The sequence below is a fragment of the Sesamum indicum genome, linkage group LG11 (assembly GCF_000512975.1).
Source record: "Sesamum indicum cultivar Zhongzhi No. 13 linkage group LG11, S_indicum_v1.0, whole genome shotgun sequence".
In the NCBI taxonomy this organism is placed as follows: Eukaryota; Viridiplantae; Streptophyta; class Magnoliopsida; order Lamiales; family Pedaliaceae; genus Sesamum; species Sesamum indicum.
This window is the reverse complement of record NC_026155.1, coordinates 1,030,854-1,058,803: the sequence shown is the minus strand read 5'-3', so window position 1 is coordinate 1,058,803 and position 27,950 is coordinate 1,030,854. Positions and strand designations below refer to the sequence as shown.

The following is a 27,950-nucleotide window of genomic DNA, read 5'->3' as shown; positions in this document are numbered from 1 at the left end:
TTCAATCCCTTTTCCGGCTTACTTTCGCACCTGGCGGAGGGGCTTTTTAGTAAATTCAGTTTCCAGCTGAATTTCCGGAAAGACCCTCAACTTTTGCCATCTAAATCTTAACGCCACTCGCTGAAAACTATAGTAAATAAAGCGAGAATGTGAGGGCATTAGTGTCCTTCCATATCCCTTCTCAATTCAAAGAAGCTCTGAATCTGGAAGATGAAGGTCCACGTGTCGTTCTCTCAGCCCCTCTTTTACAAATTCCCGCTTCGAGGGGAAAAAAAAGAAGAATTCTGAGCTGAAATTCATACGAAGAACAATTGCTCCCAGATATTTATTATCCACTTTTAGAGTGAGAAAAGGAACAGTTTCTAGTGAGAGAGACTCACAGTAGTTTGATAATTTGTATTTGTAGAGAAGTTTTTATATACATTTTGGTTATCTAGCTGGAGATATGAGTGGATAAATAGTAAGATTCAGTGCTGGGGGAGAATTTTCCGGAGGCAATGGCAATCGGCGCCGTCGTTTCTCTCCGGAATTTTGGCTCTTTCATCGGTTCTGGTAATTGTTTATTCGGTAATCTGCAATTGTTCTGTTCAATGAATTTATGTTTCTGTCTAAAAAATTATAATGTTGACTTTACTCTTGCTGATGTACTATTGCAAGCTGTAGGAAGAAATAGGTATAAATTGTGGTTAGAATTGATTAGTGTTGTCACTTTCTGAATTTCGAATTACCAAGTGCCTCCTGCATTTCGGGGAGGCGTCTGTGACAGGATTAATTGGTGATGAGAAGGCTTGTTCGAGTTAGTGTATTGGTTAAAAAGCATTACTTATTAAATATAGGACTATTTTTAGTAGGCTGATGAGGCAGTGGACGTGAAGGTGTGAATGGAACCGGGGATAACTATGATGTGTTCCGGAAACAAGAATTCAGTATCACTTAGGCACAATTGAGAATGACGTGCAACCTACAGTTGTGAACAGGAATAAACAGGAAAAGAAAATGATAAAGTTTGTGTGACTCCCGTGTGCAGTCCTGGTTCAATGTATAGCATGCATTTAACCGTTAGCAGTTAATGTGTATATAGGGTAAGGGTATGCACTGATCTGAGAGGTGCTGTAACTCCTAAGGTGCTTAAATCCTTTATTATGTTCCGATGAGACGTACTCCATCCTTTTGGAGTAAAATTTTAATTCATATGCCCATTTTATTTACAGTATGTTCTGCATTGATGGTCTTTTACATTGTAACAAATTATATACTTGTGTTCCCAGGACGGGTATATTATGGAGAAGCAGCTACGGATCATCAAAGAAGTGACCACCTGAGTGTTGCTTCTGTGCAGTGTATAACTAGAAATATGTTTTGCAGCAAGGTATATAATCCACGGACAAGCTTTTCATTTCGCTATACTAGAGATCAACCAAACAAGGAAGTTTCTGGATCAAATTCAACATCTCATGTTAAAATAGATCCTCCTCTCTTAATGTCCCGCCAAATGAGCAAGGATTTTCAGTCCGTTATTACAAGGAGAAAAAGAGTCTACCGATGCTGCCTTTCCTCAGCTTACCAAGGTGCTAGTTGGATTCAAGCAAGGAAGTTGGATAAGCTTCGTTTTGTTGATGGATCAAAGCATACCACAGTGATGAGAACCCGAGCAGACTTCAAATCTCAAGATTATGACATAACAGGAACCGAGCTGGAGAGCTTTGTATCGTCTGAGGGGGCAGGTGAAGCTGCTCTACTCGAAGGAGTTGAGACAGCAAAACCATGGTGGAAGCAATTTCCAAAGCGCTGGGTGATGGTGCTACTTTGTTTTGCTGCATTTCTGTTGTGCAACATGGACCGTGTAATGTTCATTACTTATTTTATGTTTTAATTTATTATGGATTTGTTGATGTGTTTCTTTCTGATGTTTTCCACTTAACTTCTGCACCAGCCAAACGAGATAGAATCATGATTATCTGTTCTAACGGATTTGCTTGCTTCCTTTAGGTGAATATGAGCATAGCAATACTCCCAATGTCAAAGGAATTCAATTGGAACAGCGCAACTGTTGGCCTGATTCAGTCATCTTTCTTCTGGGGTTATCTGCTCACACAGGTTGTATTCATATTTGGATAACTTCTTAGCCCATTGATAGGCTCGAGTTATCTCCACTTTAACACAAAATGTCCGCACTCATCTCTTGAAGTAACTCATGTACCTGAGCATATAGTTATTGCAACTGTGTTATCTATACTAAATAGTTGTCTGCTTTTCTCTGAATCTTTTATAGCTTTTGTATAACTTAAAAACCAATGTATAATAAGTACTGTTGTAATAACTTGCAATTTCCTGCCCTAGTACAATTCTATAATGGTCGGAAGTTCCACATCCACAGTTGTAGGACTCCTGAGAACTTATAATCAATAAATCAAATGTATAGGTCCATAATGGAGAAACAAGCACAGTACAGTCAGTTAAACAATATTCAATAGGTAATTTGACATCATCATTCTGTTTACTTTTCAACCGTTGTTTGTTAACTTTAAAGAATATGATGAAAAATAAACTAACATTGATTACTGTATCATACTTCTAAGCATTTTTCTTCAACATAAATGGTAACAACCTTATTTAGGCATCATTTGAGCCAGTTCATAGCAATTACATTTCTGTCTCTAGTTTAAATTTCTTTGGAATTTGCTGTTTGAGTAGATTGTTGGAGGCATATGGGCAGATAAGATTGGTGGGAAGCTAGTACTTGGTTTTGGAGTAGTTTGGTGGTCTGTTGCAACAGTTTTGACACCTATTGCTGCAAGAATTGGGCTTCCATTCTTACTTGTCATGCGAGCCTTCATGGGAATTGGCGAGGTAAGCTGCTAATACACTTCTGCATAAATTTATTCAAGATTGTCTGTCTGTACTAGTCCAAGGCTAAAATTGGAATAATGCAACTTCTTTCTGAGCCAGACATATATAGCAAATGTTTCCCTCTTTGGCATTGGTACTTTTAAAGAAGAAATACTTCTGCATTTGAACTGCAGGTGTTCTAATATTTTATCTGACATTTTACTCAGTCAGACACTGTGCTCTATATTTCTGGTTATTGACTTGAAATTCCTACCATTCTTTACTGATCAATCTGGGCCACCGTTCTTGCTCCTATATTATTTTAGGTTTGTCATGTTGGTTTTTAGTTATCCCCACAGATTGATTTACGTACGTTGATGTCATTGAGATACTATAGATTCATTATGAAAAATTTGTTAAGATTACTACGAAAGGTAATTATCAAATTTGTTTTTGGTGTTTAGAGGTTTCATACATATACCTTATTGCCAACGTCTATATTAAATTTTGCAGTTTCTGATACTTCTCACAAATTTGACATCAAATTGGTCAGAATTTATTTCCACTTGGATGTGGAATGTATAAGAATGATTGACCTTTGTATAACTGAAGCTCAGTGATCAATGTTATCAAAATAATTTCACAAAGTTCAGTAATTGGTAGTGTCCAACTTATTTTCTGCTTGTTCTAAGTTTCTATTTTCTGCACTTTAATATGCAAAGTTACAAAAACCTTACGTGTGGGAGCATGATTTCACATCTAATGATGTCTATTCTCTAAATCAGGGTGTGGCTATGCCTGCCATGAATAATCTTCTTTCAAAATGGATTCCAGTGTCTGAGAGAAGCAGATCTCTTGCACTAGTATACAGTGGCATGTACCTTGGTTCAGTTACTGGTTTGGCGTTTTCTCCTATATTGATCCACAAGTTTGGGTGGCCATCGGTTTTCTATTCTTTTGGATCCCTTGGAAGCATCTGGTTTGCACTGTGGTTGAGCAAAGTAAGGGCTTTTTTCTTTGTGGAACAATTTTTTACAAGGATCAACAAGAAAAAGAAGAATCTTAGACAGAATATTTTTATATTTCCTCTTCCTTAAATCCAATTAGTCGGTGGCTGGTGGGATAACCAACTCCCAGGACCTTCCTTCAAAGATAAATGTGCTTACTATCTGAAAACAACAGGTCTTACAAAGAAAAGATCGTATTTTATGTTGCCTTCAACATCCTATGTCACTCCTATCATCCCTTCTATCTGTTGAATACTAAGAAATGTATCTACTGATTGATGTTTTGCAGTTTCTATTCATTCCATTATTTTAAATCCTGAGAACAAGTAACTTTTAAATCTTGAAATCTGCAAGCTTTAGCATGTTGAAATTCTGCCACTGCATTGTGCCAATGTTACTGGTACATTATTGATACCTGTAGAGAGGAATAGCCTGGAACTAATTGCTTGCCCCTTGAGCTTAATCTTTTTTTACTTTCATGTGTCTGGTGCTATAATTTAATGGTAGGTGCCATAAGAATCCTTTTAGAAACTCAAATTTTACCTATGATAGGCACACAGCTCACCAGAAGAAGATCCAGACCTAAGCTTGGAGGAAAAGAAGTTGATCTTGGGAGGCAGCATATCAAAAGAACCTGTCTCCAGAATTCCGTGGAAGAAAATTCTATCCAAGGCCCCTGTCTGGGCTCTCATTATCTCCCATTTCTGCCATAATTGGGGAACATTTATTCTGTTGACGTGGATGCCTACTTACTATAACCAGGTAGACCTTGCTATTAACTGCTATCAGAACTGATAGAGATTCTGCTCAGTTAATTTTTCCCCCAGTGCAATATAAAGGCTTAATGGTTAGAGATATTCCAATTTGATATGAGTTCTTAATTACTACATAATGCTAATCAAGCAGTCATACTAATTCCTTTCCCATTTTATTGTGATTATTTGCTCAGGTTTTGAAGTTCAACCTCACAGAATCTGGATTACTTTGTGTGCTTCCATGGCTCACAATGGCCGTGTTTGCTAATATAGGTGGTTGGATTGCAGATACCCTTGTGAGCAAAGGCCTGTCAATTACATCAGTTCGCAAGGCAAGCATTCTCATTTTTTTTAAGCACGCACATCTTACCACGCATGCCGTCAATGTATTTTAAGAAAATGGATCTTCCCGTACGTAAGCTTGAGAAGCAAAATGATGCACCGAATATTTGTGCTGATGATTTATGATCAAACCTGCGCTAAAAGAGAATGACTCTTCTTCCATTCTTTACTCACAGATAATGCAGTCGATTGGGTTCTTGGGCCCTGCTTTTTTCTTAACACAGCTTAGTAATGTGAAGACACCTGCTTTAGCTGTTCTATGCATGGCTTGCAGTCAGGTTTGAGTTGTTTTTTAAACATACCGTTCGACTTAATTTCTCTTAAAATTTATAATGCCGTATGGTTTTTAAATGGTTTCTCCACAGGGATCTGATGCTTTCTCACAGTCTGGTCTATACTCCAATCACCAAGATATTGGGCCCCGTTACGCAGTGAGTCTCATTCCATCTTACTATCATAGGTGTCAATGTATACAGTATCCTAAACATTAGTTCTTCTGCCCAATGTTCAAATAATGGTGTGCTTTCCACCTTGTAGGGTGTACTGTTGGGACTATCTAACACAGCTGGTGTGCTTGCTGGTGTCTTTGGGACTGCTGCAACTGGATACATACTCCAAAAGGGTACAAGAATAAAACCAATTTATCGTTTTATTCTGATTATTTTCGTGGGCATTGTGGTTCTTACCAACAACTGCGTTAACATTTTGACTATTATGGTTTGATTCTTGAGTCATGTTACCGCAGGTTCTTGGGATGATGTGTTCAAAGTGGCTGTTGTGCTGTATATCGTCGGCACATTAGTGTGGAACTTCTTTTCGACTGGAGAGAAGATTCTGGACTAGAGTATCAAAATTAAATAGAAAGAGAACTGCTATATACCTAAAAAGGTACCATGGAAGAAGAGGGTGTCGAAAGGAAAATCAAAAGTCACAAATACTGCACGAAGGAGCTCAACTGAATCATTCTTCATATTCTTACTTTGCTAGACCCCGGTTGACGGCCAGCTGCTCGAGATGTTTAAGTAAGTTGGTCTAAGATTGATGAAACCCCTGAGATTATTACGTACTTGTGTTTATGCTAAGATTAATAGCACGGGCCAATACGGGTCTCAGTTATTCGATTGTAACGCGTACAGTTGATGCACTGTCAAAGAGAGACTCTAAATGATCTAATTTATTTTCTACTAGATTGTAATTCTGCCTTCTGACATCGACCGCTTTCTGAGTTTAGATTATTTAGCTTGTTGCATCAGGAGATGCTTTCTGGGAAATGTGGTTGAATTTTTTGTATATTCTTGAAAATTCGTAGAAAGCTAGAAAAACTTTATGAAATGTGGGCGTTGTGCAGAGTTGGAGTCTTCTAGTGATTTACAATTAGATTAAGGGTGAGCGGGAGATTTTTAGCAGCAGTTCTTGAACCTCAACTTTCAGGTCACTGTCTCATTTTTGCAAAAATGACAACTCTTCTATGAGCATAGTCTACTTCCAGAATTTCAGCAAATTAAGACAGTAACCTTAATCGGTACCAGGAAAATAGGAAAGGACTGAGTGTCTGATTTCACAAATTGGGATTTCTCAAATACACATAGGAAAAGAAGAATTGTAAATTGTGACCGTGTTCTTTGATATTTGGCGTAATTATAAATATTATCTCATTGTTTGAAAAATAACAGATGGTTCTTAAAATTAATGGTCATTTAATAAATACTCGATAGCTTGTGTACCGGTATTTGGTAGACTATTGTTTATTTTATGGTTGTATTTATAATTTTTTAAATAATAAAAGATACTTATAATTAAACAAACCTCAAAAATTCTATTGTAATTCATCCAAAGAATGGTTTTAATGTAATTTACTCTCTGTGATATTGTAAATGAGTAAATTGCTATATTTTAAAAAAAAAATATAGGGGTAAATTACAAAAAAAAAATATATATGGAGAGGTAATTTTTTTTTTTGCAATAGTATAGGGAGGTTTTTTGCATTTTTTCTTACGAATATAGTCCACTTACTTACTGTAAGTCCTTGTTGAGCTTGCTTGCAAACATCCGACCTTAGCTCAGTTGGTAGAGCGGAGGACTGTAGTATGGCTGCTGAAATCCTTAGGTCGCTGGTTCGAATCCGGCAGGTCGGATTCATTTTTTTTTTGCTTTTCTTACAATTTCAGTTTACTTATAAACCTTTGTAATTATATCTAAATAATAATTATTTAAAAAATATAAAAAAAGTGAATTATCGGATTTAATCCATAGAATTGAATTAGATTTTCATGGTCCTTAAAATTTGGTGTAATTACACATCATCCATGATTTTATAAATTAACCTAATACCCTTGATTTTTTGTTTATGTTTAACAGATACATCCCCTTACTTTTATGAATTTTGTTAATATTTAGCAAAAAAATTAAATAAAAAATTTATATTTATCCCAATTGACTTATTACTAATTTATTGTAAGTTAACTAAATATTTGTTTTAACCAAACTATCATTTACGTCTTTACAAACTAATGCATGTGAAGAGGATATATTTTATCATTATAAGGGTTGTTTGGTCAAAAAATATATCTTTGACTTATAATAAGTCAGTAACAAGACAATTGGTGTTGAATATGGATTTTCATTCAATTTTTTGCGAATATCAACAAATTCTATACATATTTACTAACAGATGGATCTATTTATTAAATAGTGACAAATTCAAGGATATTAGATGTATAATTATCAAATAATATATTTTTTTTTATATAATTACGCCAAATCTCATGAGAGAATAGTGTAATTATCCCTAAACTCTTAGACCGTACACATTTGCAATTTTTTGCTTTAAAAAAACTTTCAGAAAATATATCAAATATTTGTCTCTATATTTATAAAACACACCATTCAATATCATCATTTATTTTATTTCGTTTATATTAATATAAAAATAAAGACATAAAAAATACACTTATCTAATTTCTCCTTTTCTTTTTCCTAAAAAAAAAAAAAAACATCTTACAAATAATGATAATTTATAACGAAATTTTTCCGCCCTGAATTTTGATCGTTATAAATACCTCATTGTAACTTGGAATATTATAATATCCTCTTAATTTTAATGATCGTCCAACAATCAGCTCGATTTATTGTAATCTATTCAATTTTTATAGTGAAATGACTGAAATGCCCTTATAGTCTATAAATTATAGAGTAAATTACAACGAGCTCCCTTGAAAATTTGGCATAATAATAAATATTTCATTATTGTTTAAAAAACTACTAATACACTCCTAATGTTTTGTAATATTTGAATGGATGCTTGAATTATCAACTTTGCTCTTAATTTTAAAAAAATAATAATTTAAATACTATAAAAAAATTGAACGACTTTGATGAAAATATTTGAAAAATTATAAAATTTTCCACTTAACTCATAAAAAAACTCATAAAATTAAAAAAAAAAACTAAAATTATTATCACTACCCACAAAGACATTTTGGTTATTTTATCACAAAAAATAAAATTATTGGACCGCTATTAAAATCAGAGCACCATTGATAATTTCAGTGAAACTCGTTATAACTTATCTTAAATTATAATTTTATTTATTTTTTAAATTTGTTTTACAAACTAAATGGATAGTTTTTTAAAAATGCTCCATTCACGTTATTCATTTTTTTTACATTTTAAAAAATGGCAAGGACAGAGTGAACAATTATGTAAATTATATAATTTTTTATATTTTTTTTAAAATATTAATATTTTTTTAAATAACAAAATATATACATAATTATACCAAAATTAATGAAAATTGACTATAATTTTTCTCCAAGAGTGTGTTTAGTTGGGGTGAAAAGTGAAAATATAAGAAAAATAAAAGTGAATGCATAAGAGATAATTTGGTGTTTGGTTAGGGAGAAGTAATGAAAGTCAAGTAAAACTCGATATATATGAAACCCCCTTGAAGTTAATTTTATTTGGGTCCAAAATTGGGCGAAAAAGTGAAAGTAAAAAATACAGTTTTTATTTTTATTTACTCTATTACCCATATATATATATATTTCTCTCCAATTCTTTTCTTCTTCCCGTTGATAATACCGTACATAATTATCAAAATAATAATAATAAAATCGCTGAAAAACTACTGTATCGAAGTCAATAATCAAGTTAACAATTTTTTCATTTACTCTATTACCCCATATATATATATTTTAATATAAAATGAAGAGAAGAGTTATTTAGTAAAATTATAAAAAATAATATTTTATTCTTAATCTATTTTTCTTATACCAAACAAGGTATTGTATTTGAGATTTACGTCTCATCCGATCATATCAAATAATTTAAAAAGAATATTATTATTTTCCTCTTTCACTCATTTCACTTTCCCTCCCTAAAACTAAAATAAAAGGGAGGGTGGTGGCGGCCTTTGGGTCCCAAGTTTGACAAATCCATATTAAATTCAAGGCGTTGCAAATCCCTACAAACCTATGTAAAGGGCCCAGCGCGACAAATTTGTTCTCACTTCTCACACACACAGCACTGAGTGAGAGAGAAAGAGAGTGACCGCACTGCGGAAAAGGTCCCGGCAACATCGGATAACGCCGGCCAGATCCACTGTCAGTCAGCCTCTGGGCCCCATACTTTCGCGCCTATCCTTCCTTTGTTTTCGATTTGTCCAAAAAAATATTTGTCGGGAACACATACGTTATATATATATATATATATATATAGAGGAAGTATATATATATATATAATTGAAATACTCTCTCTGTCTGCAGCCCTGTATGGGGGCCATGCTTGGGGAGTGAATTTTGAACTTTGGCAGCGGAATTCTCTTCGGTGGTTTTTTTATTTTATCGCCCGCGTCAATTTGTTAAAAAAGGGTTTTTGATGGGATTATTGGTTTTGTTCTTTTTGAATATTTAGGGGAATCCAAGTGTAGGCTGAAATCTTCGATTTTTGAGGTTCTTTCATGGTTGAAATATGGTTGCCTTGAAATGTCTGTGTCAACTATATTCTCTTCGGTTGTGGTAGGGTTCTAAAGGCACTTCGCAGAAGTTGTTCTTTCTATTTTCTGGCGGAATTGAGGTGTTTGGTGGAATCTTGGGCTTGGTGAAGAAAAGTTTTCGTTGGGGGTATTTGAAGGTTGATTTTGTTGCATGCAGTCCGTAGCCTTGAAACGACGGATTTTTTTTACTATTTCACCAGCTTCAACTTACCAATACGATTATAGTCTGATTCTTACAATTTGATTCTTTGGACTTAGGCACGCTGTATTTTTTTGGGCTTTCTTAAACATCTCGCATGCAATCTAGTGGGCCGCACCCTGGCGGTGGCGGCCATGGCTGGAGTACGGCGGCATTGGCCACAGCTTCTACATCCTCCTCTTCCTCTGCATTTGATCAGCAGCAGCAGCAGCAGCAGCAGCAAAAACAGGTCAGAATTTTTTTTTGTCTCTAATCTCTTTTGCTTTTGTTTTGTTCAGTGTGGCAGTGGCTAAAACCAGAGGTTTTGGGTATTTCTGCTTGTTTCTAAAGAGTGGCTTTGAAACTGACAATGTTTCATCGATTATGTGTAAAGAGTGGTTTTGGGTACTGTTTGTGTTTTTTATATTTTCCTAGTATCGCGGAAAGCAGAAGGTTACTTTTATTTGTTTGTGCTTGTTAGTTTGCTTTGTTCTGCTTTTTATATTAATTTGGTATTATTCAAACTTGTTCAATTTTCAACGCTGGTACTATGTAATTGATAATTGAGTTTGACTATTTTACAATAAAATTCATGGGAATTCTCTGGAGCTGCAATTATTAGCTTTTAATGTGTGGAATTTATATATGGGAACTAGCAAGCCGCAGTAGCTAACTACCCTGTCCTTTCTGAATGCCTGTACAGTCACTCCACGAACAATTTCTGAGAAGACCTGAAGGGAGTGATGCCCTCTTAGCCTACCAAGCTGGCAATTTCCATGGAGTTCTTGGAGGGTCCAATTTCACAGCAGCAACTGGGTCCATGCAGCTACCTCAAAAGCCCAGACAGTTTGTTGATTTCAGCCAGCAGCATGTCTCTCCCAACTTTTCAGACCATGGTCGAAATTGGGGTCAAGTTGTTGAGCAACAAATGATGAATCCCATGCAATATGCCTTCCAGGCAGCCGAACAGAGGTCAGCTTTAGGAGTTCCATCTCAACAGCAGATGAAACTGGGAACGGTTGTCCCTCTTGGCAAAGATCAGGATAGTGTGATACAAAATATTAAGATGCAACAGAATGTGTCTGCCCGAGCATTCAATCAGTCTCAGACATCTTCGTCCAAGAAATCATCCGAGTGTGTTGCTCATTGTGAGAAACAGGCAGAGCATAATTTGTCCTCTGCATCTGATGGCAGACCTGATCCTGAATCTAATCTTCCTACACTACATGGCCAAGCAATTTCATCCACATTAATGCATGGACCGCAGTTGCAGCAAAATATTGTGAACATGGCAAACAACCCAATTACCATGACTGCACAGATGCAGGCATTGGCACTTGAGCGTAATATCGACTTGTCACATCCTGCAAATGCGAATGTGATCGCACAACTTATTCCACTCATACAGTCCAGGATGTTTGCTCAGCAAAAAGCAAATCGAAGCAGTACAGGCATATCTGCATCTTTTGCAAACCATGTTACCTCTTCACAAATTGAGAATGAAAGTTCACCCCATGGTAACTCCTCAAGTGAGGTCTCGGGGCAATCTGGCTCTTCTAAAGCTAGGCTGACAGTTTCACCGAGTACTCTTGGTGTAACATCTAGAGTAGCTCTATTTAACAGCTCTGGCAACATATCTGTGCATGGTATAGATAGCCCCTTGCCACCTAGACAGCATAATTTGCTTGCCGATGGGATGCCTCCTTTGCCCCAGGGGCAGTGTTCTGGGAATTTCAACCAAGGAGTTGATGGTTTATTTGTCACAACAACTTCGGGTGCTCTCGATGAAGCTTCTCAGATTCAACATGCCGGAGAAGTCAATAGACCTCCTCCACAATCTTTAACTCCACCTAATGATGGTAATGTGGGTCATCCATCAACATCTCAGGGTGGACCACTTCCTCAGATGCGACAACCATATGTTGGATTTACTAAACAGCAACTGCATGTACTTAAAGCACAAATACTTGCATTTAGGCGATTGAAGGTTGGGGGATTTCGCCTACACATTAAAAAGTTCTCCACTTCCTTTGGTTTGCTTTGTCATTGATTTCTTGACAAAAATATTGAAATTATGTTCCATCTTTGTTTTCCTTGATTGCAGAAAGAAGACAGAGCTTTACCACGGGAACTGCTCCAAGCTATTGTTCCCCCACCACTTGATATGCAGATTCAGCAGGTTACTGCTCCTCCTGTAATTGTTAGTAATGATAGATTAGCTGGGGAAAATGTAGATGGGCATGCAAAACATATACGCTCAAGTGAGAAGGGCTCTCAGGTTGTAAAATTGGTAAGTGTAAATAATTTGAAGGAGGAGGGTTTAGGAGATAATGTGCCGGCTGTCTTAGCAGTTACACAAAGCACCACAAGTACAACAAAGGAACCTAGAGTCCCTCCTGGAAAAGGAGAGCAGCAAAGTCTTGATGTTTCTGCAAAATGTGACCAGGAGCCTGAAACAGGAACTCAGAAAACTCCTGTCAGGAATGAAGTTTCTCTAGACAGAGGAAAAGCAGTTGCTTCCCAGCCAAGTATTTCAGATACAATGCCCTTGAAAAATTCGAATCCAGCGAGCAGTATATCTCAACCTAAAGATGCTGGTTCAACTAGAAAGTATCATGGCCCTTTATTTGATTTCCCTATCTTCACCAGGAAAAATGACACTCTTGGACCCTCTATGATGAACAGCAATAATTTGGTTCTGGCATACGATATAAATGATCTTCTTTCTCAGGAAAATGGAGAAATTCGTAAAAGGAAAAGGAAAGAGAAGATAGAGAAGATTGATAGAATACTTGCTGTTAACTTGGAGAGGAAGAGAATTAGACCAGATCTTGTGATACGGCTACAAATTGAATCAAAAACACTCCAGCTTGCTGAATGCCAGGCACGCTTAAGGGAGGAGATTGAGCAACAGCAAGTAGAAATAATGGCTATGCCAGATAGACCATATCGAAAATTTGTTCGGCTATGTGAGCGGCAACGTCAGGAGCTTAATAGGCAATCACAGGCTAATCAGAAGGCAACTAGGGACAGGCAACTGAAGTCCATATTGCAATGGCGCAAGAAGCTTCTAGAGACACACTGGGCCATCCGTGATGCTCGAACCGCCCGCAATAGGGGTGTTCACAAGTATCATGAAAGGATGTTGAGGGAGTTCTCAAAGAGGAAAGATGATGACCGTAATAAAAGGATGGAAGCATTGAAAAATAATGACGTAGAAAGATATAGGGAGATGTTGCTTGAACAACAAACTAACGTACCTGGGGATGCTGCGGAAAGATATGCTGTTCTATCATCATTTTTAACTCAAACTGAAGAATATCTTCACAAACTTGGAAGTAAAATAACAGTTGCTAAAAATCAACAGGAGTTTGAGGAGGCAGCTAATGCTGCCGCTGCAGCTGCTCGTTTGCAGGTACTACCCATCTCTCAAAGCCTGCGCCCAAACTAAGCAGAAACAAAACCTAATTTTGACATGGATCTATAATGAGCCAAATAAGATGCTTTAGACACAAGGGTTACACATTATAACTGAATCTATCTTTTTGCATTCTTATACTTCTGGAAGTAGAAACCAGTACTTTTTGTTTAGAAAATCTGGCGCTTTTATCCTTTGTTGCCACCTCTGGTGATTGAGTACTAAAATCACAAAAATATTACCATCTCAACTTATAGAATGGAAAAACTGATCAATGATTGTGGCTGTTAAGAAAAGTGATCAATTTCTTTTGGTTTTTGTTTTGTTTAAAAGTTATTGCCTTTGTACCAGAAAGGGCCTGTTTAGATGTTTGATGTGCATATTAAGACTCATCATGTTAGCAAAGGTGTATTTTACAAGGATGAAGTCCTTAACAACTATACTTTTATACCAATACACACCTTTCTCTTCCCCAGGTCTCTGAAAACAGTACTGTGTAGTTTTTAATTGATTTTCTCCATGTCTGAACATTTCCTATTCTTACTAAAAATATTCTCATTTATAATCTGGACCAAAGGGTCTCTCGGAAGAAGAAGTAAGAGCAGCTGCTGCCTGTGCTAGAGAAGAAGTGATGATAAGGAATCGATTTTCTGAGATGAATGCACGAAAAGATAGCTCTTCTGTTAACAAGTAAGACTCTTCTAGAGACTTCTGATAGTTGACATAGAGATGGTCGTTAAACAACAATATAGTAGAAATGGTTAAGGTTTTTATATTGTCAATTTTCCAATTTGATGTGGCATCTAGTATTGTTTCTCTTAGGATCTACATTAACATAGTGTAGTTTCTTGTTGTCTGAGTGGTTCTGCCACATGGAAACTGTCAATATTTTGCAGTAACCTATAATAATATGCTGTCATACATAATTACTGTTTGGTATAATCTCTCTGCTTTTTTTGGTTCGACCAGGTATTACAATCTTGCACATGCTGTGAGTGAGAGGGTCATCAGTCAGCCTACAATGTTGCGAGCTGGAACATTACGTGAATATCAGCTTGTAAGTTTCCCTCTTTTTAAAGAGCAGTCCATCATTGACATGTGACTGCTCAGTTTGTGCTGTTGAGTTTTACTTTCTGATTGCTTCAAAGTATTAATCTGTGTTCTTTTTGAATATCCAGGTTGGTTTGCAGTGGATGCTATCTTTATATAACAACAAATTGAACGGAATTTTGGCTGATGAGATGGGTCTTGGGAAGACTGTACAGGTGAATTACTACGGATTAATGTTATTTTAAAGGTTTTGGCTACCAGTATGTACGCATCTTGAAAAATGTCCATTGTATTATGCATGATTTCGAACCGGATAATTGGATCTCTTCATTTCTTTTTAATATTTTAATGAACACCTGGATTTTGTTTCATTGGGAAGTTTACAGTTGCATATTTACCAATGTTTTGCTCATACAGGTTATGGCCATTAGGGTGCTGGTAAGTTTGTAGATGTATATTTTCAGCCCCAATTGTGTTTTTCCCCTTATACAGGTTATGGCCTTGATTGCTTATTTAATGGAGTTCAAAGGAAACTATGGTCCGCATCTTATCATTGTTCCTAATGCTGTTCTGGTGAACTGGAAGGTTGTTTTCCTTTATAGTTCCATTCAAATACTTATGAGTATATTCTCCATTTACATCCTAATTTAACTAGTATTCCAGAGTGAATTACACAATTGGCTTCCGAGTGTGTCCTGCATATATTATGTTGGTGGGAAAGACCAAAGATCGAAATTGTTTTCACAAGTAAGAAGATTACTTTTGATAATATTCAAATTTAGATTGATAATTTGCCTTGTATTGTAGTGAAATTCGTGTTGTTTATCTACTGTGTAGGAAGTGTTGGCCATGAAGTTTAATGTCCTTGTGACTACCTATGAGTTCATTATGTATGATCGATCAAAACTTTCAAAAGTTGATTGGAAGTACATTATAATTGATGAGGCACAGCGTATGAAGGACCGAGAGTCGGTTTTAGCGCGTGATCTTGATAGATATCGCTGCCAAAGGCGCTTGCTTCTCACAGGGACACCTTTGCAGGTTAGCTTTTGTATTTATGGAGCTCCTTTTCGTGAACTTATAACGAAGCTTTTGTCTCATGTGGTGTCACTTTTTAGCAATTTCTGTTGAAATATTTGTTATGTTGCTTTTACATATAAAAGTTTTTGATAGTGTGATTCTCTTCCTTTAACATGGATCGTTTAATGGCAGAACTAATTATTTCAAAAGCATCTTTACAGATTACATTTGAAAAATGGTTGCCGTTATGATTTTGACTTAATGGTTGGTTTTTCCTGCTGTTTTCCAAGACTTTCAAACTCACAGTAACTTTCACTTCTTAGTTCTTACTATAGCAATAACTTGTATTCTTTGTCACGTCCAAATCTGAGAATAGGTTCATATATGATCTCAATCACCGAGCCTGAAGCCTATAGTTCAGCTGGATTTCATTTTGAGCGGAAAATGTCTCTAGATTGTGTAAATTGTTTACTCTTTGATTATAGAATACAAGAAGCTGTCACAACACATGGTTTCATGCTCTGCTATGCTAGCTTGCTAATCTCCACTCCTTGCATTAGGAGAAATATATACTGCCTTGGGTTCCATGTTTTCTCTTTCATTTCTTCTTTGTGGTAGTAGCAGTAGTTGTTCTTCCGCCCCTCAGCCCTCAGCCCTGAGTCCCAACCCCCATTCTGAAACCTTGGTTCCTCTTCCTTCTGTATGCAGAATGATCTTAAAGAACTATGGTCTCTGTTAAACCTGCTGCTCCCAGAAGTCTTTGATAATCGGAAAGTGTTTCATGATTGGTTCTCTCAACCTTTTCAAAAAGAAGGGTCCAATCACAATGCTGAAGATGACTGGCTAGAGACTGAGAAGAAGGTGATTACAATCCATAGACTTCATCAAATATTAGAGCCATTTATGCTCAGGCGTCGTGTTGAAGATGTGGAAGGATCACTTCCTCCCAAGGTATGTCCTTTTAAGAGTATAATATATATATATATATATATTGGTTGTGCATAATCTCTAATTGCAATTTCAATGCAGGTTTCAATTGTTTTGAAATGCAGAATGTCTGCTATACAGAGTGCCATATATGATTGGATCAAATCCACTGGTACTCTTAGGGTTGACCCAGAAGATGAACAGCGTAAGGTTCAAAAGAATGCACTTTATCAAGCTAAAAGTTACAGAACCTTAAACAATAGATGCATGGAACTAAGGAAAGCTTGCAATCATCCTTTGCTCAATTATCCATATTTTAGTGACTTTTCAAAGGATTTTCTTGTGGGATCTTGTGGGAAATTGTGGATATTGGATAGGATTTTGATTAAGCTTCAGAGAACAGGGCACAGGGTACTGCTCTTTAGCACCATGACCAAGCTTCTTGATATTATGGAGGAGTATTTGCAGTGGCGTAGGCTTGTCTTCAGAAGAATTGACGGGACGACTAGTTTAGAAGACCGGGAAAGTGCTATTGTGGACTTTAACAGCCCTGACACTGATTGCTTTATTTTCTTGCTCAGCATTCGTGCTGCTGGACGGGGTTTGAATCTTCAATCTGCTGACACAGTCATCATATATGATCCTGATCCAAACCCAAAAAATGAGGAACAGGCTGTTGCTAGAGCCCACCGTATTGGGCAGACTAGGGAGGTGAAAGTCATTTATATGGAAGCTGTAGTTGACAAAATATCAAGCCATCAGAAAGAAGATGAAATCAGGAGTGGAGGTGCAGTTGATTCAGATGAAGACCTTGCTGGCAAGGACCGGTACATGGGGTCAATTGAGAGCCTGATTCGGAATAATATCCAACAGTATAAGATTGAGATGGCTGATGAAGTAATAAATGCTGGGCGGTTTGACCAGAGGACTACACATGAAGAGCGACGGCTTACCTTGGAAACCCTGTTGCATGATGAAGAGAGATATCAAGAAACAGTTCATGATGTTCCTTCTCTTCATGAGGTAAACCGCATGATTGCTAGGAGTGAAGCGGAATTGGAGCTCTTTGATCAAATGGACGAAGAACTTGACTGGGTGGATGAGATGACTCGATATGATCAGGTCCCAAAGTGGCTTCGTACTAGTACCCAAGAAGTGAATGCTACCATTTCTAACTCATCAAAGAAGCCATCAAAGAATGCTTTATTTGGAGGAACTATTGGCATGGATTCCAGTGAGGCGGCTTCTGAGACTGAGAGAAGGAGGGGGCGCCCTAAGGGGAAAACTCCAATTTACACTGAATTGGATGAAGGAAATGAAGAATATTCTGAAGCTAGTTTTGAGGACAGGAATGGATATTCTGTTCACGAAGAAGGAGAAATAGGGGAGTTTGAAGATGATGAGTCTACTGGAGAACCTGGTGTTAATAAACATTCATTGGAAGAAGATGGTCTTGTTTCTGCTGATGGATGTGAATACCAAAGAGCTCCAGAGAGCCTCAGAAATGATAATATACTTGAAGAAGCAGGTTCATCTGGATCTTCCTCTCACAGTCAAAGGTTAAAGCGAATTGTATCACCTTCACTGTCTTCTCAGAAGTTTGGCTCGCTTTCTGCTTTAGATGGCAGGTCCACCTCCCATTCAAAGAAATTGGTATGTCCACTAACATATTTTCCGATTTGTTGATTATGAGATATTGTGGAAGTTGTTAAAGTCTCTAACATTCTTTATTATTCTGATTTGCCAGGCAGACGAATTAGAAGAAGGGGAAATTGCTGTATCTGGGGACTCTCAGATGGATCACCAGCAATCTGGTGGTTGGATCCAAGATCGTGATGAAGGTGAAGATGAACAGGTCTTGCAGCCCAAGATAAAACGAAAACGGAGTATTCGGCTTCGGCCACGGCTTACTGTAGAGAGGTCAGAGGAGAAGCACAATGACAAGTCATCTCTTCCGCTTGGAGATCCTTCTCAGTTGCCATTCCAGGTGGATGGTACATATGGGTCTCAAGCAAGGGATGACCGTGCACATAAATTTCGTGGAGATTCTAGCTCACTGACTACTTGTAGAAATGTTTCATCCGTTAAGAACAGACGAAATTTACTGTCAAAGAAAAATTCAAATACAGGTGAAGAGCATCCGCTTAAATCTGGAAGAGTAAATTATGGGTCTACTCCTCCAGATGATGCCGCAGAACATTCTAGAGAAACTTGGGACAGTAAAGTCATGAAAAGGCCTAAAAGTAGTGCCAATAAGATGTCTGAGGTTATCCAGAGAAAGGTAAGTTTCTCTAAGCACTTCTACTTCTCTTCCATCCAGTTTAACTGCATATGGATGAAGCTTGTACTATACATGACCTTAGCAGCAATGCTATTTAACAAAATGAATTCACGATTCTCGCCTCAGTGAAACACTTGTTTGATTAGCATAAGAATGTTAACCACCATTTTCTTATAGAGAGTGGAGTCATGACATGTTATTATGATTAGCGAGAAAGTGGAGTCTTACCGTGATCATTTCCTCTACTTCGACTGGCAGTACAGCATAAACACATGAAATTGAGGCTTAGAGTGAATGAAAATATAATCCATTCCTCAAAATGAATTTCCTGCTGTACTAAAGCATTTAGCACACTAGAGAGCACAGAAGGAAACAAAAGTTTAAAGTGAAAAAAGGTTGAACTTGGAGTGTTTGGAAAAACAACTCAATAGTTATAATTTTACAATAAGCTGCAGAAGTTGGTATGGAGCTCCTTATAGCTTTTGGCTTAAATTAACTTAATTTAAACAGTTTAAAACACTATTTTCAGCAATAAGTGTTAAAATAAGCATTTGCAAACACCCCCTTAATGGCACGGCATCTTTTTATTGCTTATCACTGGATTGCTCTTTCTTTAACCTTAAATGTCATTTTCCTCAGAGGGATTGGGTAATGGATCATCACACTTATGATGCTGATCACATTTTTGCTCTCAACTCTCTCTTTGGAGGGGTTGGGGATCTGTCTGATTTTTCACTCTCCGAAAGATATGGTTGTATTTAAATGATTCTGGTTCCAGTTAAACCAGATCATATGTATTTGTTTTTTCTGCCGTACTTTACATAAATTCCTTGGCGCTTGCTATTTATGGCCTCCCTCTCTTTGTGTGTAATCACTGCTCAAGAGTTATTATAACGTTATTTTTGCAGTGCAAAAATGTAATCAATAAGCTCCAGAGAAGAATAGACAAAGAAGGTCATCAGATAGTGCCAATGCTAACTGAGCTGTGGAGAAGATGTGAAAAATCAAGTGGTTTGGGTGGGACAGGGGACAACCTATTGGATTTAAGAAAGATTGATCTTGGTGTTGACAACTATGAGTACAATGGGGTTATGGAGCTCGTGTCTGATGTTCAGCTTATGTTGAAGTGTAGCATGCAATTCTATGGATCCTCATATGAGGTATGGTATTTTATTCTATTATCACAGATTTCTGTTGCTTTCTCGCATCTTAGGCTGAAGGTTGGTTTTAAATTTGGCTGTGTATAATACTGTGTTTACTATTATAAAGGAAGTTTTTAATCCTGAAAGTATGTTCTGTAAAGTGCAAATTTAGAAATGAGTCAACTTTGTTGCTCACCTTCTCCCCTCCATACATTGTTTGCCAATTCCCAAAATTCTATCTGAATCAAACTGTATAATTCAATTCAATAGGTGAGATCAGAAGCAAGGAAAGTTCACGATCTGTTCTTCGATATCTTGAAGATAGCATTCCCAGATACTGATTTTCAAGAAGCCAGAAATTCCATATCATTCTCCAGTTCAGTTGCCACACCAGCCTCTGGTCCATCGTCAAGACAGAAGCTTGCTGGTCAGAGCAAGAGCCAGAAACTAGTAAAGAACATGGATGCTGAAAACAGTCCTTTCCAGAAGCCACATTCTCGAGTACCCTTTCATACCGTCGAGGACACTAAGGTAAAGAGCTATGTTTCCCGAAAGGAGTCGAGGCTAAGCAGTGGCAAGAGCAGCCGGGAGCTAGGTCAAGCAGACAACGCACGCCTGTTTACTCATCCTGGAGACCTTGTCACCTGTAAAAAGAAGAGGAAAGATAGGGAAAAATCAGCTGCAAGATCTGGAAATGGGTTGGGAGGTCCTGTGTCACCCACCGGCATAGCTCGTATTATTACAGGCCCAGGTTCAAAGGACCAGGGATCAAGCCAACAGAGCGCCACACAACGAGGATGGGCTGTCCTTTCTCCTCAACAAGGGAACGACAGTGGTTCTGTTGGGTGGGCAAATCCTGTAAAGAGAATGAGAACTGATGCTGGAAGGAGGCGCCCTAGCCATATATGAATTTATGACCCCTGTAATGGGGAAGAAAGTTTGCTGTGGAATTGGTAGGTCACCTGAAATCTGATGCTTATGTATATGGGCTTGCCACTATTGGCAAGTAGTTACTGATGTATGCTTTGTTAGGAAATTTCAAGAAAGAACTGAACGAGTGTACAAAGTGAGAAGGAAAATCAAATATGAACAGGAGCTGAGTTGTACAGGATTTATAGATGAATTGTTCTTATATTTATAGTCCTCAAATTGTTCATTTTTCATTCTTATTTTCAAACACTCCCATTCTCTCTAAACAATTAAACTTACAACTTTCTCAATAATTTAGTGTTTATTGCAAACACCGTAAATCCTTTAAAATTGTGAATCTGCATTAGAAAACGATAAGGGAGGGCCAGGAATAATGCCATGGACCTCAAGACATAGCTAGATAAAGCAAAAGATTCATGAAACTCAATACATTACTAGCAAGTACATAAGACAATGATGCAGGGGCAGTACTTAGACCCCCAGCATTTGCTTGGCAGGTAATAAAGAAAATACATCGAAACAATGTTACATCTATTTACATAAACAAACTTTAAAAGAAGAGAATTCTTCTTTTTCAATATGAATGGTTTCTTCTATGTGCACTTTCTTGAGTAGATGTTGGGCAGAGATTAGAACATAATGTACAGCGACCAAGACGGGTCATTACATAGATAGAGAAGGCTACGGATCCACTGGCCCCACAACTGCCTCATCGCTGGAGTCATATTCATCTTCACTCATCTCTTCATCACTCGACTTCTCTTCCGGTTCAGCCCCTACATCTTCTGGTTTGGCATATCTCTGACAGTATTCTGGATGGTGAACATACAAGCATGTTACGTTTGAATTTTGATGTACGCAACAAGATGCAATTTGATTTGCAGAGATTTAAGCATTATATGCGTAAGGGCCATAGAACATCCTAGAACATGTATAAATCATCCGTGAAATGATTGAATGATGATTGACTATTTCTTTTCATGAAATCCATATCATTTATCATCCTGTTTACAAGACTCTCCTTCAGTGTTTAGATTCTTATGTGATGCATAGTTCTATAGTATGGGAATATGAAGGCGAACCTCTGTTACACTATCAGAACTGTTACATAGTTTCAGAGGCCATTCAGCCCGTTTTGTTTAGTTACAGAGTTATAAATAGAGCAAAACTACATGACACTGTCATCAATAGGATCCTATAAGCGACTTCCAAGTTTCCAAAAAATGAAGCTTGTAGTACCTTTAACTTTTTGTTCATAAGCAGCTCGGTCGCGCATCATTAAAGCTGCCGCCTCTCCATTCAATGGGTCGGATGGATTTGGATACAAGAGAAGTTGTGGTAGAAACACCTCAAACACATTCACCAGGTCTGTAGAGTATGTTGGCGTTAACAACAACAAAGACGACATAATAGTTTTGCAAAATGAAAAACTACACTAGTCCGTTACCAAACATGGGGCTCCAGGTCTGGTTGATAACATCCAAACACACCGAGCCTGACCTGGATTTTAATAATCCACAAACAAAAGAAAAAATGTCAATACTGATGAGTACGCTGTCTTTTCTATCTAATGAAACTTTGAGGATATGTCAACTCACATTTCATCTACATTGGGGTGATACATTTTGTTAATAAATCCTATTGATGGAGATTTGTATGGGTATGCATCAGGAAGCTCCACCCGTATTTTCCATACTCCGCCATGGTAAGGACCTGTCCGCATTCGCATTGAGAACATTTAACAAATAGAAACAACAAAACCTGATCAAAACATAACAAAAATGAACAAATCTTTTCGCAGAAACAGCCATCTCAACTTCTTCAAGTTCCATATGTTTGTCAAGAACATATAAGCATTAAAAACGACAACCGAAAAAGGAAAACAAATGTTAAACCAAAAGGGTAGTAGCACACCGATATGAGAACACCATTTCTATCTCAAAATGACCAAACTTGGTTCTAGAATTACCTAAGAAGACAACAAGAAGACTTAAATTAATCAACCCCTCAACCAAACAAAGAAGATTCAGTATGAATGGAAAATTAAGGAAATTAACAGTTTATCTTCAATTACTATCAATTTTTGCTCTAAGCAACAAACAAAAGACTCTTTTCCCATTCATCTTCAAGAATTCGTGCACATAATCATGGTGGACAAATCTAACTCCAGAAAGCTGCAAAGATTTACTTAGAAAAATACTGCACCCTAGTCAAAAAACTCCCGACTCTAATAGATTCAAGAAAAAACCCAACAGTCAAACATCTCGAAAAAGACAACTAAGAAAGGAAAAGATAGAAAAATAAAAACTGAGTAATGGGATTGGAAGAATTACTGTCACTGGGTCCATGGAAATGCACATAAAACTCCTGCATGCCATCATTGATCATCTCCACCTTGTAATCACTCATCATCCTATTTCAAGAAATCAGAAATCCCAGTAAGAGCAATAAATCACAACCCTCCACCCACAAAAACAACAACAGCAGCAGCAACAACTTACAGTTTCATTAAATCCATCTCACGCCTCTTGCTTGGGGAAGACATGCTCAATAATTTGCTCTCTGATTCTGGGCTTGTTTGTTTGAATTCTCTCTTGAATTTTTCAACTCAAGGAAAGAAAAAAGGGATGAGGGAGAAAGAAATCAAGAATTTGAGTTGCTTCTTCTGCTGTGCTGTGCGAGAGTCTATGAACATGAATGAAATGAATGGAGAACAACCAAAGGATGTGTCATGTGTTTGGGGTAGCATTTATGATGATGATTAGGCACCTATCATCATACCATATACATGCGTATAATATACGTATACCATTACACCGTATATCATACGTACATCTATGCTTTACGTTTTCCAGATTCCTTTCCTATCCTACACGTGGGCCCCACTTACTCAAATTAATTCATTGTTCCAGATGTTGCCATTAAAATTAAAATTTAGAACACTCTCTAGTTCACGTCACTAAATTTTTTATTTCAAATCCGTTTCTAATTAATATGTTATGTCAGGCGTATATAATAAGTATTTATTTTATATATATATATATAGATGAGGCAGGTGTATGTTGTAGATAAGGCATTCCTCCCATTCCATCATTTAATAATAAGATAACATTTTAATGGCATCAATTATGGGATTACAACCATAATTATGATCATGTTGTATTTTATTATTGATAAAATTATAATTTTATTTTATTCGCATATTTAATTTTTTTCTTTTATGAAAATAGTTTGGATATTTGATTAGTTTTTGATAAATTTAATTCTGTATTTGGGAAAAAGACAGAAGGAAGCCTGAGTGTTTGTTATTTCATAGTACTGTGCACATAATGACAACATTATTCAAATTCAGGACACAAATTTGTAATAAAACTTTGTTGGGTGTAATAAAGTTAGTTCCATTGAACTTAAAACAAGAATCCAACATGAAGATGATGTGGAAATGGAATCTCTCCCAAATCCTCATACTTTTCGGACAAGACTGGATATTCCTTTTTTTTTTTGGCTGTTCGGAACCATAGTCATCCCATCATTAACTTGGGCACAAAATATATATTGGGTATATATCATGTATGGAAAATAATTCTTGCAAGGGATTAATTGGAAAAAGTATTATTTTAGTCCGCTAAGTATATCTAATTTTAATTTTAGTCCGATAACTATGTCCATTTTTGTTTAGGTCCAGTAACTTACGAAATTGCTTACTTTTAGTCCTCTAACAGATTTTCGGATATTTTACCTCTATGCAACTTTGAAAGGCGGTTTTAGTCCATTGCACTCATAGGGGTAAAATTGTCCGAAAATCTGTCAGAGGACTAAAAGTAAGCAATTTCGTATGTTACTGGACCTAAACAAAAATGAACATAATTATCGGACTAAAATTAAAATTAGGCATACTTAGCGAACTAAAATAATACTTTTTCTGGATTAATTTGATCGAATCAAAGTAATTACAAAGCAAGTGTATCGTGCTAATATGTAATTTGTCACTATTCTTGAATTATACACCAATCACACAACAAACATTTTGTCCTTACCATATGAGTAGTTCATAAGAGTGTCGTAGTGTGGTTTTGGGCTAATTTAGGCAATTTTTTGGCCCAATCCAATATTTGCAGTTTTTGAACAACTTAATCCAAACTCAAGCCGACAATCATCTAAACCGCACTTTCCGGTCTAATTGGATTTGGGGTTCTTGCGGTTTTAGTATAGAGTTAATGTGCAATCATATTAGTATTTTATTACAATTTATGTCTTTTTATAATTGTTTTATAATAAATACATTTTTCTGTAATGATAGTTAGCAAAAATATAAAAATACGATAAGAATACAAACAAATATAAAACAAAATAAAACAAACCTACTACTTTTAAATAAGATTGTGAAAAAAGTCCTTATTTTCGAGTTAAATTGTAAATTAAACTGGTCATAATAATATATAAATATTATTTGAAATAAAAATAAGATGATTATGAAAATATATAGTAACAAAATAAAAATATCATCTATTTTAAGTTCTGTATTTATCAATGTAAAAAAAAATATTTAAAAAAATACCAATAAGTAAGAATTAATTAACTAATTGGTCTCATTTATATATTTATACATACTAGTGAGAAGCACGTGTGTTGCATATTCTTATTATCTCAATAAAATTGTTACATTATAATAATAAGATAAATTTATAAATAAATATATATTAAACTAAATTTAAAAAATATCATTTTTTATAAAGTAAAAAAAATAGTTAAAAATAAAATAACTACTTTTTATTTTATTTATTATTTATATCAATATAAAATATATTTTTTCTACATGCAACATATGCATATTTTTAGTTAAATGTCAGTTCATATAACTAAATTTGGATCACGATAATTATATACATACAAAACAAGCACACAAAAAGACACATACATATACACGTGTGTGTCCGTGGGATATATAATGTCTTAGACATATAAATTAAATTATATAGTAATTGATTTTTTTTATATAGAGAAGTAATGCATACGAAAATTTATTATTAATATTTTAAATTATAGTTTAATATTTCTTGTCAAATATTTTTTCATTAAGGCTTTTAAATTCTCAATAAAAATATTATTTTATTTTAATGATCACATTACAGGGACAAACAATAAAATATATTTTTTCAAGTTTTTATATCGTATCTTCTTATATTTGTATACAGTAAAACCTCTATAAATTAATAATCTTGGGATCATGAATTTTTATTAATTTAGAGAGATATTAATTTATCGATAAATTAATATTTTATTAATTAAAAGAGAGACTTTTTAAATTTAACAAATTTAGTACATATGTATTGAAAATAAATGAATTCATATATATTTCATTGATTATGTTCATGCATCAATCAATTCTTTGTAACTAATTAAATATATTTATATTGTATACAATTAACTATTATATTCGTAGACGCATGTATCAATTCATTGAAATTACTTAAGTATACATGTTTACATTAATTCGTTGCACTTAAATAACTATTATAGCCAATTAAATATATTCATGCATGATGATGAAACATATACTTAAATCTCAATATGAAAATAAAATAATTCATGACATCTAACCATGTCTTTTCTTCTAAAAGGCATCACAAAATCATCCATGAATGATCAAATGCGTAAAGCATTACAAACTTCATATTTTAGTAAATTACTATAATATTTATAATTGTAATATTTATGAATTATTAATTTAGAGTTTTAATGGGACCTAATATTTATAAAGGAATTTTCCGAAAAATTATTATCTTATTATGTTATCGAATTTGATGATTTTTTACAAAGGCCCAAGTCGGGACCGGAAGATTTTATTATTTTAGAGAGTTTATTAATTTATAGAGTATTAATTTATAGAGGTTTTACTGTAGTCTATATATTTTTTTCTAGTTACTATTAATTTTTTTATTTAAATAGTTATTAGTTGTGACTAAAACTCTTCATTATTATTTATTTTATTATAATTCTATTTCAATTCAACTATATACATAATTAACAATTATTATTATAAAAATTAATTATAAAATTATTTATTTGGACACATAAATTTATAATTCTATTATTATATGAAAGGATATATTGGCATACCCAAAAAAAAAAAAAGAAGAAATACAAAATATAGCAAATTATTCAAACATTTACAACATAAAAGATATATATATTATACAATACCAATAAAAAGTATCGTAATTATTATTATTGTCTTGAATATTAGCTTACGTATCATCAAGACTTTTGTATAAGTTCTAATATGTTGATATTATTATTATTATTATTATTATTATTATTATTACGGTTAAAATGCAGTTTATGTGGTCTATGTAAATATAAAACCAAACTCAATTATTAAAATGCAGTCTTTTTTTAACTAGCTCAAAACCAGCCCAACTCATCTTAATCCGTTGTGGTGCGATTTTGATTGTGCCGATCGGTTGGAGCGGTCATACAATTTTGACGAACACCCCCAGTAATTTAGATTCAATTAAATCTGATTCGTGCAAGAATTTTTGGTGATGTATGTATGTGTTAGGTTGATGAGTGGGGAAAGGCAAGAGAAGCTTGAGGGATCAACCACCACACTATTCCACATTTCTTATTCTATTCTTCATTCAATCAATCAATTCCCAACCACCATACTTATTTGCAACTCCTGAAAAATTGTCAATGAATGCCAAATAGTTTACTATCTTTCTGAAATAATTAATGATGTCACATTCTTCACTCTTTTCTAAACTAATCACTTCTATTCTATAATGCCAAATATCATTAAAAATATTATCCCTCATAAGAAATGAGTATATATATATATATATGATGTGGCATGCACTGCAATTGATGATTGATGTCCTGTTGTGTTGCAGTGATACATTATTCGTTTTAGTTCGTACGAATCATATAATTTTATTTTTAAAAAGACACTTCGTTGGATGAAAAACTCTTGCAGCTTTAAACCACTCAAACTCATCGTTTGTAACTAATGGTGGATGTTCTGAGGGGAATTTCAGACGGCACATGAACTCGTTCCTATATATAACATCAATTGATA

General features: G+C 35.4%; 3 protein-coding genes and 1 non-coding gene across 6 annotated transcripts; 3 read left to right on the top strand and 1 right to left on the bottom strand.

The window, feature by feature from the left end:
* LOC105173161 (ascorbate transporter, chloroplastic) lies at positions 278 to 6,204 on the top strand. Its single transcript, XM_011094829.2, has 11 exons — positions 278 to 552; positions 1,269 to 1,843; positions 1,990 to 2,097; positions 2,695 to 2,850; positions 3,615 to 3,830; positions 4,389 to 4,598; positions 4,786 to 4,923; positions 5,110 to 5,211; positions 5,299 to 5,364; positions 5,471 to 5,555; positions 5,679 to 6,204. The coding sequence occupies exons 1-11, from the start codon at positions 498 to 500 to the stop codon at positions 5,774 to 5,776; spliced, it is 1,809 nt and encodes a 602-aa protein (XP_011093131.1). The 5' UTR covers positions 278 to 497; the 3' UTR covers positions 5,777 to 6,204.
* TRNAY-GUA lies at positions 6,983 to 7,068 on the top strand. Its single transcript is given in 2 exon segments — positions 6,983 to 7,019; positions 7,033 to 7,068. It is a non-coding gene; the product is annotated as a tRNA-Tyr (tRNA).
* LOC105173160 (ATP-dependent helicase BRM) lies at positions 9,341 to 21,105 on the top strand. 3 transcript variants are annotated; one of them, XM_011094828.2, is made up of 15 exons: positions 9,341 to 9,534; positions 10,185 to 10,354; positions 10,808 to 12,091; positions 12,209 to 13,519; positions 14,100 to 14,212; positions 14,492 to 14,579; positions 14,701 to 14,787; positions 15,065 to 15,157; positions 15,236 to 15,319; positions 15,410 to 15,613; positions 16,301 to 16,543; positions 16,622 to 18,172; positions 18,267 to 18,800; positions 19,709 to 19,960; positions 20,213 to 21,105. In XM_011094828.2, exons 2-15 carry the CDS (start codon positions 10,223 to 10,225, stop codon positions 20,849 to 20,851), a joined length of 6,615 nt encoding a protein of 2,204 aa, XP_011093130.1. In that variant the 5' UTR covers positions 9,341 to 9,534; positions 10,185 to 10,222; the 3' UTR covers positions 20,852 to 21,105. The 3 variants fall into 3 exon arrangements, with proteins under 3 accessions (XP_011093130.1, XP_020553703.1, XP_011093128.1); XM_011094826.2 differs by having other exon boundaries at positions 9,342 to 10,063; XM_020698044.1 differs by having other exon boundaries at positions 9,341 to 10,354.
* Positions 21,270 to 23,641, bottom strand: LOC105173159 (ubiquitin-conjugating enzyme E2-23 kDa-like). The gene is made up of 6 exons (XM_011094825.2): positions 23,374 to 23,641; positions 23,206 to 23,285; positions 22,471 to 22,585; positions 22,320 to 22,372; positions 22,112 to 22,240; positions 21,270 to 21,684 (listed from the first exon to the last, which is right to left on the bottom strand). The coding sequence occupies exons 1-6, from the start codon at positions 23,415 to 23,417 to the stop codon at positions 21,554 to 21,556; spliced, it is 552 nt and encodes a 183-aa protein (XP_011093127.1). The 5' UTR covers positions 23,418 to 23,641; the 3' UTR covers positions 21,270 to 21,553.